Source organism: Euwallacea fornicatus, chromosome 11 (assembly GCF_040115645.1).
Source record: "Euwallacea fornicatus isolate EFF26 chromosome 11, ASM4011564v1, whole genome shotgun sequence".
Lineage (NCBI taxonomy): Eukaryota > Metazoa > Arthropoda > Insecta > Coleoptera > Curculionidae > Euwallacea > Euwallacea fornicatus.
In genome coordinates this window covers 4,334,419-4,349,882 of record NC_089551.1, presented here as the reverse complement: position 1 = coordinate 4,349,882, position 15,464 = coordinate 4,334,419, and the positions used below count along the sequence as shown (strand labels likewise).

The following is a 15,464-nucleotide window of genomic DNA, read 5'->3' as shown; positions in this document are numbered from 1 at the left end:
AAAGCTAACGAATCACATACATTTTGATAAAATTCCTCCAGTTTCTTGTCGTCTAGCATCTCATCAGGATACCCAATATGGGTAGACATGGATTTAGCCTTGTCCATGGCATTTTGCTTGGTCTTCTCGTCCATCCAATCAACTTTCTTCAGAATTTCTTCGAATTCTTCCCTAATATCTGCGACCATCTCTTTGGCGTTTTGTCTGGCTTCCTCATTGAAGAACTTGCGTACGTATAGGGCACCAGCAGCAATGGACAAACTAATTGTAACGAATCCTTAGTTTGTCTCTTATTTTAACCAACAAATAAACTGTTGACAAAAATGGTCGGAGGGGCACATTTTTTCGTTGTTTTTCAGAGTTCGCGTTTCGGAAATGTCGCGTCATTTTATGTCATTAGGACGATAGTGCTGAAATAAGCGCCGTCACCGTCAATGCTTCCAGAAAAAAACAGATTTTCAGAACCTTTTTTTGTGAGTGAAAAGACATTTCCGAAATGTGAGCTGGCAGCAATGAAAAACTGTATCAACAACTATTTTTGTGGGTGATTTAATAGGCACCTTCCAGCTGAGACATCAATGCACTCCTTCCATCTAGCTTCCCTTTCAGTCCTCCCAGTGACAATCGTGGTGTACTCCAACTGCCTCTTCCTCAACGCGTCGTTGAGGTATGAAATTGACGAGGCGGCAGCCCTCCACATGACGTAATTAGCCTGTACCCTCTTAGGCGTTCTGGAGATCAGAGCTTCAAACTCCGTGATGTAATTGGGAATACTAACGATGATGGTTTCGTCAGTGGTCACTGTGATGTCCGGCGCCAGCAAGGTATTTATGTATTCCAACCACGGAATACTGGGAAATTTCTGTTGCATCTCGCTTATGGTCATGGGGTTGTATAGGGCTGTCGCGTTTCGTCGCTTTTCACTTGGCAAGGAAATCTTTAAAGGTAACCCGCATTGGTTTACTTGGCCATGGTCAGGCAAAAAACAATAATCGTAAATTAATCGGCATAAAACCCTGGGCCAGGTCACTGATTTTTAATAATTGTTAATTTCTGACCTTTTCAGCGGTCTGCACTTCATGGTTCATGAATATTAATGCCGTTTACTTACGTTGGCCAATTTCATTTCAAATTCTAAGGAATCCATGAGTTCTTTGGTTGCGCGCTCGCGTTCGGCCCCAAACAAGACTGCTATGTCCACCATATAGTTGTAGTAAGCTTTTACGAGTTTCTCGTTCATTCCTTTGGTTAAGAATTCCCTGCGTAAGCCTAAGGAAGCTTGATCGAGCTGGAATCATTAGTCCGATTTACGATTTGAAATGTGAAGGTTTCCCAACTCAACATCGATAAACTAGACTTACATCTATAGTTCTCTTCGTCGAATTCTTCACGTCAATCCCCACGGAGAAATCCATAAAATAATCCACGCTGTATCCCACCTTTCTGAACTTATACACCGACTGCCTCCAATCGAAGTTTCCTTCGTTCCATTGGGCTCCTTCTAAAGCCGGCCAACCTCCCAAATATTTCAAGATCGTCTGAATCGTCTTCAGCCCTGAAAACAACTTTCTCAGTCCGAACAATTTTTCAAGTCGAAACCAAATACCATCAGATTCGATTAAAGTTTTGTTCATGCAGGCCTTGTAGAGTTTCTTCGTTAGCTGGAAAGGTTTCGGTTCACCGTCTTTAATTGGCTCTTCTATCATTTTTCTGAGTTGTTCCTGTAGTTCGTCACTTATCAAACTGAAAATCGCATCGTTTTGCACTAGAGAAGGAGGAGCATTTTCCGTCGTTTACCTGAACGAAGTTACCGACGACTTATCGTCAGGAATTATGTTTTTTTTTATGAAGTTGCCACAAGTGAACTGGTAGAAATCGTCGCAAGGGTCCACGGATTGGTCCATGTACTCCAGCACCCTAAAAGTGACTCAATATTGCAGGGCGTTCGCCATTGGGGTGTTACGAGGACAGTCTCAGAAGTACTCAACCTGACATATAGAAGGCGATTTCTTTGTTAAAAATTTCCGTATATTACAAAGTTCTAACCTTAAAAAGCTTGGAACTAAAGTTTGAGCATGCTCCGTGGATTTGTGTTTATTTTGGAGCTGTTTTTAACGAACGCTTTTGCCGATTTTCTGAAAAAAAGTCATCTATCGGTGATTCAATACTTTCCTTTGAAGGATCTTGGCCTTCCTCAAAGCGGGGTTAGATTCTACTTTGGGGGAATTTGGTCCTTCGTTAACAACTGCAAAATAGTGGGTGGCAGAGTTTAAATGTGGTCATACGAGTTGCTAAGACGTACTCTGAAGTGGTCGGCCCACTCCAGATCTGACCACATTAGAAATTGTGATGAAAATTGACAAACCTGTAATGAAGGACCGTCGGTTAAAATTGCGCCAGTTGATCAACATGATGGACATTTCAAAAAATACTGGACATCGCATTTCGACCCAACAATTGGAGGTGAGAAAGATGTGCGTAAGATGAGTGCCGCGATTACTCACAACAGGACAAAAAGAGCGCCGTGAGGATTTTTCAAGGAAGTGTTTGACAGCAATGAAACCGAGTCTTGCGTTGATTCGTAATTATGTATGAAGCATGAGTTCATCATTTCACACCTGCGACGATCGCAAAACAATGGATTCAAAGGGGAGAATTGGCTTCAAAGAATAGCGAAAACTGTTGCATCTGCAGGGAAAAGTGATGTCGTCAGCTTTTTTGGGATAAGTGGGATCATTTTGATTGAGTATCTCCCTAAAGGAAAAACCAAAAACAGGGAATATTTTACAAATTTATTGCAGCGTTTGAGCGAAGAAATTAGGAAAAAGCGACCGCATTTGAGAAAAAAAAATTGTTTCATGAAGACAACACACCAGTCCACATTTCTGTCATCGCTATGGCCAAAATCAATCAACTTGATTTCGAACTTTCTTCTCGCCCTCCCCATTCGCCAGATTTAGCCTCCTCGGATTATTTTCTACTTCCAAACATGAAAAAATAGCTCGATGAAAAGGGACTTGCCAATAACGAGGAAGTGGAGTTCGAGGTTAATGCATATTTTGAAAAATTCAAAGTTTCTGAATAGCAGCGCTACATCGCTGGGAAAAGTGTATCAATCTCAAAGGAGACTAAGTTGGGAAATAACGTAATATTTTCCAAAAAAATTTCTTCTTTAAGTGTTAGGTCGAGTGCTTCTGGGACTATCCTCATAGGTGATGATATCATGTATTTCACAAGTAAAATTAATAAGAGCAAATTTTCGGTACACCTTTAAAGAGAATTTCGAGAGGTCTAAGCAGATTGAGTCTTTCCCAATATATATCGTTGAACCCTTTCAATCACAAAAAACAATTTCTTAATTTGCTTCCTTCAGCTATATTTATCAGTTCAAGAGTATTTAAAACACTCTGTGTATTATACGATTTTTAGATTACTCCTAAAGCTGCTTCATATACAGGGCGTTTCTTCAGGATTCTAAAATATTTCACGGGGTGATTTCCTAGTTCAAAACATAAAAAAATACATATGATCATAGGTCCGCAATCGCTTCATCTCCAAGATACAGGGCGTTAAAAATTAACATTTGTTTTCCGCACTATGCATCGGTTGAAGAAAAAATAATTAATAATATTATTGAATTTTGCAGCTTACAAACACGTTAATATTTTAACGTTTCTAAAAATAAAATATTTAAATAAATAATGCGGTTGATCATCGCTATCCAAGCGATTCCAGTTCTCTCAGCGTAAATGTGGATCAAGCGTTAAATTTCGTTTCATTTTTAATTGAATTATTCTGCTTAACAGAATAATTTCTTATTGTTTAATTTCTAATTATGGCGACCTTTTCAAATGAAGAAATGACCCAGATGCATTTTTGTTGTGAACTTACAAATGGAAATTAATTACAGGCACGGCACCTGTATGCTGAACAATACCCAGAAAGACATTTGCCATGTTCAGACACTTTCATACGATTTCATCGCCGTTTACAAGAAACTGGTTCATTTGTGAAAAGTAAAAATATTGTTGGTAGATCACATTCAATTAATACTCCTGAGTTGGAGGAAACTGTTCTTTATGCTGTAGACGATGCAGCAAGTACCAGTATCAGAAGAATAACTAAGAACTTTCATGTTGGTCCGAAAACAATTTGGACCATCTTGAAGGAAAATCTACTATATCCTTACCATATCCAACGTGTTTAGGATTTTTTACCTCATGATTACCCTCTTCGCTCGAATTGGTGTTAGTGGCTTCTTGAGAGAAATGTCAACGTTCTAAATTTTTCAACCAAAATTTTCTTCACGTATGAAACAGATTTTTCATGACATGGTATTTCAAACTTTCATAATAATCATATTTAGGCACAGGAAAATCTTTATGTCATATCGGAAGCATAACACCAGGTAACATTTTCGGTCAATGTATGGGTTGGAACCATTCAGGAGCAATTAATTGGGTCATGTTTTCTTTCACATCGATTGAATGATGACTCCTACTATCACTTTCTTAGAAATATCTTACCTGAACTTCTTGAAGATCTGTTATTTGAAACAAGACTCTGTCTCTAGTTTATGCGTGATGGAGCGTCTCCTCATTTTGCCTCACAAATTCGAGGGCACCTGGACAATACATTTCTCAATAGCTGGATGGGTTAAGTAGGTCCTCAGCCTTGACCATCGTGACCACCGGACTTAAATCCTTTAGATTTCTATTTTTGGGGGCACCCGACGCACCTAGTATACACTACTCCAATTGGCAGCCAAAGTGAGTTGCAGAATCGGATATTACAAGTTTTCAACAATATCCGTGACAATCCTGGTGTCTTTGGATGAGAGTGAGAATCTCTGAGGCGACGAGCTGAAGCATGTGTAATGCCCAATGGAGGTAATTTTCAGCAATTTCATTAGTATAATTCAATTATTTTATTATACGGGGTGTCTCATTTAAAGCTGTGATTGAAAATTACTCAAAAACGGTACCTTGTATGAAAAAAAGGTTGACATAAAAGTTGTCCGGTAAAGTGGGGAATGTGTCATGGAGATAGTGAGTTTTAGCCAAAACGGCATTTTAAGGTTATTTTAAGAGCAATTCCCCATTTTTTTTACAAATCGTTGTAGACCTTCAAAAAATTTATATTTTTTATTTGAACAATTTTTTTATCAAATGTTTTGCTGCAGATGTATTCTTGATTTTTATCCAATTTTTGAGATAGTCGAAATTATTGTATTTTTTTTAAGTTTCGCAATGCATATTCTATTTAAAACTCATAACAATTCTTCTATCTAATAAAAAGAAATTATTCCTACGAAAAAGAAATATTTTTTTTTATTTGACAAATCCTGATTTGAGAAACTTACGGAAGCAAATGTTCAAAAGAATGTCCTTTCCACTTCAAACATGTCTCAACTCTTATTCGAAAAGGATAGTTCACTCTGCTCAACATCTCCCCCTTTATTAATTGACACGCATTTTCAATTTTCCTTTTTATGTCGTCTGTAGTTGTTGGTCCTTCTGCATAAACTTTGTCTTTTAAAAAATCCATGAGTAGAAAATCTGGTGAGGTCAGATCAGGTGCCTTAAGAGGCCGTTTCATTGGATCGCCTCTTCCAATCCATCGATGTGCATACATTTCATTCAGAACCTCACTAGACATTCTAGAAAAATGGGCTGGACAGCCGTCGTGCTGATACCACATCACTCGTATAATTGCAAGTGGAACGTTTTCCAACAATTTTGGAAGATTATTAAGCAGGAAACTGTAGTACATTTCTTCATTCACGTTTCCTTTAATGAAGAAAGGTCCAATTAAGCATTCCCCAATAATATTGCACCATACATTTACTGACCATGGTCTCTGATGTTTAACTTGTCTGAGCCAGTGCGGGTTTAGAACACTCCAAAAATGCAGATTATGGCGATTCACTGCACCATGATTTGCCAATATGGAAATCATATAAATTTCCATTTTAATTTAATTGCTGCCTTGCCCAATTACAAAAATTGACTCGATTTTCACAATTAGTTCCGTGCAATTCCTGATGTAAAGAAATGTGATAGGGATGGTATTTTTTCACCTTCAAAACTCTTTGGACACTTGTCTTTCATATTCTTGAATCAACATCAATTTGACAACTTACATGGGGATCGACGGCAACAGCAGCAAGAACTGCTACTTTATTGCCTTCATGTGTTGCACTTCAGAAGCGATTGCGTTTTTTCGTTTCCAACATTTTCGTTTCTTTGAAATTTTTAATGACACTGTTGAAAGTCGTCCAACATGAAACTTTTCCATCCGGAAATTATTCAGCATAAAGCTCTACTGCCCGACTAACATTTCTTCCAGCTTCTCCACAAATAAAAACCATTTTTGATTTTTCGTCCAAAGTGCAGCGATCCATTTGAATTATTGAATTTTGAAATAAAAAGAATAATTTTTGAATAGTTTCACACAAAACAATCAGATTGATTGTTGAGAAAAGAATATCGATTTCCTGCAGACCTTGTTATGAGATAGACCTTAATAAGAGGAAATTTAATAAAACATCTTTTTTCATAAAAATATATTTTTTTTGTAGATAGAAGTATTGCTGTGAGTTTCGAATAGAATATGTAATGCAAGACTTTTTTAGAAAAAAAATGCAATAATTTCAACTATTTCCAAATTGGACAAAAATCAGGGATGACTCTGCAGCAAAAGATATATTAAAAAATTGTTCAAATAAAACATATTCATTTTTTAAGGTCTACAAGGAGCTGTAAAAATACGAGGTTGCTATTTGACGAAAAAAGTTGCCCTTGAAATCACCTTAAAATGACATTTTGGCTGAAAGTCACTATATGCGTGATCTGCCCCCCTCTTTACCGGACAACTTCTATTTGAAACTTTTTTTCATACACCTTACTGTTTTTGAGTAATCTTCAATCACACCTTTAAATGGGACACCCTGTATCACATGCTTCCTTTCTCATAATGTTGCATTTTTTTACTAACGCAGCAACATTATCGATTTTCAAACCTATACATAGTACGGAAAACAAATATTAATTTTTAACGCCCTGTATCTTGGAGAGGAAGCGCTTGCGGACCGACGATCAGATGAACTTTTTTTATGTTTTGCGTGGAGCGATCACCCCGTGAAATATTTCAGAACACTTAGGAAACGCCCTGTATATCTTAAGAGCATGTGCGCTCGCGCACCTCCTGTTCACCTCCCTTTCAGAATACTTTTTCCGGGATTTCAGTTCAACCAGCCAAATAACCTGAACTAACCTCTCTTTTGGACATTCAAAAATACCAAATTCAGCACCGCCACTGAAATCCAACTAATCAGCCCAATATTCTTTCTCGACTATTCCTAAAGCTGCTCTATGACTTAAGAGGAAACCTATTGCCTAGACAATCTAACGTTTTTAGGAAAAGCAAGCATAGTTAATTTTAAACCTCCGTTAGGTAGTTACCCTGAGAAATTTCATTGGCGTAGACGCCTTAAGGTGGATATCGGCTAAATGGAATTTCCAAAAAAAAATCGCGGTTGTTCACGTTGAAGGATAAGAACTTTAGTACCGCCACTGGAATTCGAAGCTAATGTGCTCAATGTTTTTTGATGGTATCTCGACCTTAATTCATTTTATAAATTTTATGGTATACTGTACCTTGATGCGGTGTGAATACACCCGGGCGAAACGCACAACTTCTGAGTGTCTTGTGGGGCGTTGATGACGAATGTCTGTTGCCCCTGCAAGGCTTGAGCGCTGTATTGCGGACCTGAAAAGTATTCGAGACACCCTGTAACATACGCAAGCCCCGTTGGTTACTTAACAATTCAACGAGCGCGCCCGTTTTCATTCTCCTTCAGGTTATTGCTCTTATTATTATTATTATTATTTTCAATAAGCGTTTCACTTGTGACGGCCGCAATCGAACGTGTGTGTAATCACTATTTAATTTTCTTTTGATCTATAACGACTGATAGTAACATTTCAAGCTAATTGAAATTTCTCAAAGCGCGCGTAACGGTGTCAATTGAAGGTACTTACTTGCGACTGCATCATTTTTACTGTATAGAACTGTGAGTAAAGCTATAAGTACTGAGATTCCTAATAATAATAGTACGGCTGTGGTAAGGGTTAGGGAACGTTCCATGCTCGTCCTCCTTTTCCACCATGTTGGATTTCTGCAATCAAAAATACCCTTCAGAATTTCTGGAAGACTCTTTCATAATGATGAATTTGAGGTGATTTTTTGTACACAACAATGCGGCATACTCTGAAATAAGATTTTGAAATGGTGTGACAAATTCAAGTGTGTATTTTTTCCATTCAAAAATTATTATTGTGTTTTGTGCTATTTCAGATATTCTACGTGAGTATTCACTCGTGATGAGTTTGATGATTAAACTGATTTATCATTTTTGCCGTTTAAACGTACGCTGCTAGTTGCTGTTTATGGAAACTGGGAAGGTAATGAAAAGAGACTCATTGTTCTTCGTTAAGTAGAATTACATAGATAGCCTAAAAGTCTGGCTAATTACCTATGTTGTTGGGTTTATCTCCTGATAAAACGCGACGGTACAATAACGCTTTGATGGAATGTATGAGAACACGTATCATTCCAAGAAAGCGTCTCGTCATTGTTCTAGTTCATCTTTACACAATGAGAAAAACGAATTAAGATGAAAAGAGTGATGAACAAGATGATTCATTGGGCATGGGACATCCCAAAATCCGACATGAGGGACGCCAAAATGTGACCAAAATATGAGGTATGACCCAACATACCTTCCACCAATGTTGCGTGTTTCAGAATTACGGGGTGTTAAACTTTAAAACTTTATTTGAAAATTCCTTAATACGGGGGTGAATCGAATATGGACCGGGATTATTTCTCAAAAATCTATTGGAAAAAGATCCAAAAGAGAAAGGTACACGTTATTTTTCTACATCATCTCCTGATTTAAGAACGCATTTTCCCATCGTAATGAACGTTTCTTAATGCCGTCATCGTAGAAAGAAGCAGGGTCTCTTTGCAACGAATTGCGCGTGAAACCTCAACAACTGCATCGTTATCGAATCCTTCTCCTCTCAGGGCCTCTTTTAACGGGCCAAACGTGTGATAATCGCATGGAGATAAGTCGGGACTGCAAGGCGGACGTTCCAACATTGTGAATTTCTTCCAGTTTTCCCTAGTTAAGTTGGGCGTGCCAGGATAGACATTATCGTGAAGCAGATTCACGTTTCTGATTCAAATCTCTCTCATTTTCTAGCGAAATGCAAGCTTCTTCATTTCTCATGTCACTCGTACATTTAAGTTTACTTTACACAGATCTCTGCGAACTGTGTTTTAAGTATTTAAAGAATTTTCCTTTGGTTTTACCCCTTCACATGTAAGAAATTTTGTAACCACCTAAGGGTGTACTCAGTTCTCACTCATGGGGATACGGATCAAAAACGCGGCCTTCAAAGACCAAGCCGTCTACCAAGCAGTAGACGTGGTCATGTGATATGCCTATATGTTATCTCGATGCTCTCCTACTCGCACGGGAGAAATTTCGGTTCTTATTTGATTCAACCTCGTAACTTTTTGTGTATTCGTAGTAGCAACACCAAAATTGGTGTATTTAAGACTTGTAAGATGCCAAGTATGTTGATCTGATTTTTAGGTAGTTCTCAGATGGTGCTAGTTTCAACCTACCCCTGCGGTATATCTGATGATATTTTTTTATAAGTGAAACTAAGGTCAAATTCTTTTCAATACTTTGAGAGAGCGTCAATTTTCACTCAAAAAAGATATTCTCGTTTAATTTCTATCTCTCTCTTCATTCACGAGATTTTTACCTGCCTAGGATTAACTCCAATAGCAACGCATTACTTAGCTATTCCTACATGAGCTTTGTTGGAAAAACTCCAACATAAAAATCGCTCTCACGTATTGCCCTAACATCTGGGTAATAAATCTGGTAAAGAGAGAAACCAGAAACAAAAGCTTGACATACCACTGGGTGCCAAACCATGGGTACCGCGCTAATCACCTCTCATCTGGTGCACATTCACCCTGATTTATGAAGTGCAAATCGCCCAAACACATTAAGGGCAGCAGTAAATTAGGATGAAATGTGGCAACACACGCGCAAGTGGACATGAACCAGAGGGTGTTAGCGATAAGGTAATGGTGTGAAAGCATCAAGGTGGCGACTTTCTCATGAAATCGTGGGAACCCAAACTCGGGAACCTGCGTCCTCTGCGGGAAGGGGCACGAACTTCTCTTGGAGCAAAAACCAGAACCGTTTTTCATCCCGTCGCGAAAACAACAAACCTCTCTAGCTCTCGTTGCCATAAAACCCCACACACGGGCAATATTGTTAATAAGTTAGTCACAACTCACCCTGTAATTCGTAATTCAACTAGTCTGTCATTAAATTCAAGGTAACTTGTGTAACCGAGTATATCATTTCTCGAATCTTTGGAACCCCATTACTTTATGACGGTAGCCCGTCTGGTCCTTCGAATCAACTAAGAAACCTCACCAGCGTATTTCGATTCCCCTGTGGGTGCCTAGTGAGGCAGTCACTACTGTTAGGCAGGAACTCAGGAAGCCCCTGGCCTAAACATTTGGTCCTTCGAGCCGGATATCTCAGAAATCCAAGGTTCAAACCTCAAGTGCTCAACCGAGCTTGTGCTGTTAACGCATCCAATACCCCTCATTAGTGAAACTCTAAGTATATCCACGCCGTCCAAGTATTTGTGCTAGTGCAGTGCTCTGTGTATTAGTGCGTTCAAGGACAGTGCCCCTCAAGTGAAGCCGTGTACAGCGTAGAAGAAGACGTCGCCATCATCCCAGGGACATCAGTATAAGTAGAACCTGCCTGGTGAGCCCAGTTTATTTAAGAACTCCTTGTGTACTTTATTTATATTTAACAACTATGTCTTACGCAACTCTAATAAGGCAGCGTACAACTGCTAAGTCTTCGATAACCCGAATTCTCAATTGGGTAGAAGAACATAAAAATTCTGAAAGCGATGTTGCTCCCTTCAAAGTCCGTAGGGACAGAATAAAAGACGCGTTTGAGCGATACGTAACAGTTCAGGACGCAATTGAGAATCTTACGGTTGAAGATGATGCTATTGTCGACATGGAAGATAGATTTGAGTGGGAAGACAAATATCTTCACATTCTAGCGCAAATTGAGACGTGCATCGAGCGAACTTCGGAAAGTCAGTCAGCCCGATGTTCACTGTCCAACTCGCGGACGGGAGCGCCAGCTCCGCACAGTACAAACCAGTACACCGGTATTCGATTACCAGAAATCTCTATCCCCATCTTTAAAGGGGACTCTACTGAGTGGACATCCTTCTCAGATTTATTTCAAGCGCTTGTAGTCAACAACACTTCACTCACAAACGTGCAAAAACTCTTTTACTTGAAATCATTCGTAAGGGATGAGCCTCTGAAACTGATTGATTCTCTAGAGGTTACAAATGATAATTTTGAAAACGCTTATGCAATTCTCAAGCAGCGCTATGAAAATCCCACTCAAATAGCTAATTCGTATTTGTATGCTTTGTTTTCTACGCCTATATTAAAAAAATGTACGGCACGAGAGCTTAGGAAGTTGGTAACCCATTTTAAGGGAACATTGGAATCATTCAAGAACTTGAAAATTACGACAGAGCAGCGAGAAAATCTGATTCTCGTTTACCATTTGCAGCAGAAGCTGGATTTCGGTACCCGTCGCGCATTTGAGCAGGAAAGAGATTTGACTAAACTTCCCACAGTCAATGACCTGTTCGAGTTTCTTGAGAGGAGGTGTACAATCCTCCAGAATCTATCAAGTTCCGAACCTCAGCCGGGAACGAAATCCGGCATAACTCTGCACGCAAATGGTATCAAAGAACGAATCGCCAGTTCCTCACCCCTACTGAGATCACCTCCTCCGTGTGCATGCTGCGATGAAGCGGGGCACAGAATTTACTCATGCAAAAGGTTCATAGCTCTGTCGAACGCGGATAGACGCTCTCTCGTAAACTCCAAGAGGTTGTGCAACAACTGTCTCGGCAGCAAACATCTAGTTGCCAACTGCGCGTCCACCAAACGCTGTTCAGAATGTAATCGAAAACACCATTCTCTGATCCACGGTGATCTACTACGGCAAAGAAATACTCAAAGTACCCAGGGCTCGGCACGCACTGGTAGAAGGGAACACAGACCTGAGACAACGCAAGATCTCAGGCATTCCACTCAATCCTCTTTCCACAATGGTGAAAGCGATCGCGGTGCGCCGAATGGTAGCACTAATAACCCCGAGGCAATGATGGAGCAGACAGTCTCAACTCTCTCAAAGGGAAAATCACACAACCCCTTTATTTTGCTTAGCACCGCCATGGTGAACGTATACACTACTCGGGGGGTTCCCATAGTTGCGAGAGCTCTTCTCGATACCGGGTCGCAACACTCTTTTATAACGCAACGACTCGTTGCCGCACTCGGTCTCAAACCCCAAGCCAAAAAGCTCAATATCACGGGCATCTCTCAACATGCTACCATTTCTCACGCCTCGGTACATATCACTATCCACTCGAGGGTCAATCGAGGATCTCAAGCAAGCGTCACGTGCTCGATTTTGCAGGCAATAACTTCGCCGCTCCCCCAAATCCAAATCGACCCTGAAAAACTCAACATCCCTCGTGACGTCTTCGAACAATTAGCTGACCCAGAGTTCTTCCTCCCCTCTGAAATAGATTTGTTGATAGGAGCGGATGTCTATTTCACTCTTATGTCCCAAGAATTTATAAAACCCCAATCACGAAACAAACCCGCTTTCGTGAACACGCAATTAGGGTGGATAGTTGCAGGTGCCGTTCCTGCTCGCTGTTTGACATCTTCTGTGGATACATACTCACTCAACTCGCACTGCGCCTTCAATGGCCGTGCTGAGACCCAGGTTCAAGAGGAGACTCTCGACTCTCTTTTGACAAGGTTTTGGAACATGGAAGAAATCCCATCCAATCCCCCTCTCTCGGTGGAAAACGCTCTTTCAGAAGAGATTTTCACGTCAACCACAAAGGTGCTGGAAAATGGTTCCTTTCAAATAGACATCCCCCTCAAATCTTCCAAGGAACACCAAAAGTTAGGGGACTCATTCTCCATGGCTCGGAATAGGTTTTTATCTCTCGAAAGGCGATTCCAGTCAAAACCCGAACTCTTCTCAGAATACAAAAAATTCCTCGAGGAATATGTTTCGCTTGGTCACGCCCGATATGTTCCGCTAACAAAGACGAACGAAAGAGGTGACCGCAAATATTTTATCCCTCACTTGTGCGTAACACGTGAAGCTAGTACATCCACCAAGCTTCGGGTGGTATTTGACGCTTCTGCGAAAAGTTCAACTCGTTATTCACTCAATGACATATGTCACAAAGGGTTCCAGGTGCAACCCGATCTCTATGACATTTTATGTCGGTTTCGCTCATTCAACTTCGTGCTGGTCTGCGACATTGAAAAAATGTACAGGCAGATTAGGGTCAATCCCCAGCAATGTTTCTTACAAAATATTTTATGGCGGAGTGACCCCAATGATCCTCTTCAATGCATTGAGCTGTCTACTGTCACCTATGGTACCAACTTTGCTCCATATGTGGCAACTCGAGTGCTGACTCAAATAGGTGAAAATAACAGAAAGGTCTACCCTGCTGCCGCAGACAGCATTCAAAATCAATGCTATGTCGACGACATTCTCAGCGGAGGGGAAAGCGAAACCGAACTCTTCTCTCTTTATGCACAACTAAACTCATGTTTGAACCAATCGGGGTTCCGGCTGCATAAATGGCTATCTAATTCACCGTCAGTCATTAGCAAAATACATCCGTTAAGTTCGTCACGCGAAAACTCCACGATTGACTTAAATCTAGATGAGTCACCCACTAAGGTCCTAGGTCTCAACTGGTTGTCAACTGACGATACATTTTGCTTCACCTCCCCTCAGAAACCGGTTGAGACTATAATTACCAAAAGAAAAATCCTCTCGAGCATTGCGCAATGCTTCGATCCACTCGGCCTCGTCAATCCCGTGATCGTCAAGGGAAAAATCTTAATGCAAATGCTGTGGTCCAAGAAAATGGATTGGGATACAGAAATCTCTGATAAGCATGCTCTAACTCAGTGGGCAGACTTTACCAGATGTTTGTCGCGTGCAAAACAATTAAAAATTCCTCGCTGTATTTTCTTGAGAAAACTTGCTCGCAAAACCGAACTTCATGGGTTTGCTGACGCAAGTTTGGCTGCTTATGGTGCTTGCGTGTATGTCCGTCGGGAATACATTGATAACAGCGTATCCTGCAATCTCGTGTCAGCAAAATCCAAGGTAGCTCCCATGAAGACTGTATCACTTCCCAGATTGGAACTCTGTGCCATGCTCTTATTGGCGAAGCTCGCTCAAAATCTCAAGAAAATATTCGAAGGAAAAATATCATTTGAAACTGTCAATTTGTGGTCAGATTCGGAAATAGCTCTTGGTTGGTGCAGGACTCACGCCAGCAGGTGGACAGTTTTTGTCTCGAACCGGGTGGCCCAGATACAAGACAAATCGAATCATGCAATATGGCGGCACGTGAAGTCAGCTGAAAATCCAGCTGACTTGCTCTCCCGAGGTCTGTTCCCAGAAACCATCATCCAGTCCGATTTCTGGTTCCATGGCCCTAAATTTTTGAACAAAACCGAGTTGTGTCTAGACAGTCTCGATTCATCGCCTTCACTGTCAACTCTTCCCGAAGAAAGGAAAACAGCCTTCTTGATCACCCGCGACCTACATGAACCCTCTCAATTTTGGCACGACATTTTCTTAAAATTCTCTTCATTCTCTCGTTTAAAGCGATCTGTAGCATATGCTCTGCGCTTCATCAGTAATTCACGTCAGGTCAGGTCAAAAAGGTTGGCAGGCGCTCTCTCAGTTGATGAGATCAAAGCTGCTCAAGATCTCATCATCAAAGACGTCCAAAAGAGGAGATTTCGGAAAGAACTTTTCGAAATCTCATCGAAGAAACCGCTGTCAAATAAGAATTTGCTTCCTCTGGCACCTTATATTGATTCGCGCGGGTTTATAAGAGTGGGCGGTAGATTAGCAAATGCCGACATACCATTTGACCAGCAGCATCCCATTCTCCTCCCTTCTCGTGATCCCGTAGTCGCCTTGATGCTCACTCACGAGCATATTCGTCTAGGGCATGCGGGTGCTCAAAGTGTATTGAGCAATGTAAGAACCCGGTTTTGGCCGCTAAATGGGTTGCGCGAAGTAAAACGCATCATTAGGAGGTGCATCGTTTGTCACAGGTTCAATGCTCGAACGTGTGAACAAATCATGGCGAATCTGCCTAAAGAACGCGTTAACATCTCAAGGCCCTTTCAAAATGTAGGTGTAGACTTTGGTGGGCCATTTTTCTTGAAAACCTCAAAATTGCGCAAAGCTC

At 40.7% G+C, this 15,464-nt stretch overlaps 1 protein-coding gene across 3 annotated transcripts in view; it reads right to left on the bottom strand.

Annotated features, from left to right (window-relative positions):
* Positions 1–15,464, bottom strand: part of Nep2 (Neprilysin 2) — a 53,950-nt gene that overhangs the window by 10,073 nt on the left and 28,413 nt on the right. For all 3 annotated transcript variants that reach the window (XM_066287547.1, XM_066287546.1, XM_066287545.1), the window contains exons 2-9: positions 8,043–8,179; positions 7,659–7,770; positions 1,798–1,917; positions 1,607–1,743; positions 1,362–1,555; positions 1,112–1,288; positions 561–937; positions 21–261 (exon numbers count right to left, since the gene is read on the bottom strand). In XM_066287547.1, the coding sequence (XP_066143644.1) occupies positions 21–261; positions 561–937; positions 1,112–1,288; positions 1,362–1,555; positions 1,607–1,743; positions 1,798–1,917; positions 7,659–7,770; positions 8,043–8,179 (1,495 nt within the window). The remainder of the gene's footprint in view (positions 1–20; positions 262–560; positions 938–1,111; positions 1,289–1,361; positions 1,556–1,606; positions 1,744–1,797; positions 1,918–7,658; positions 7,771–8,042; positions 8,180–15,464) is intronic.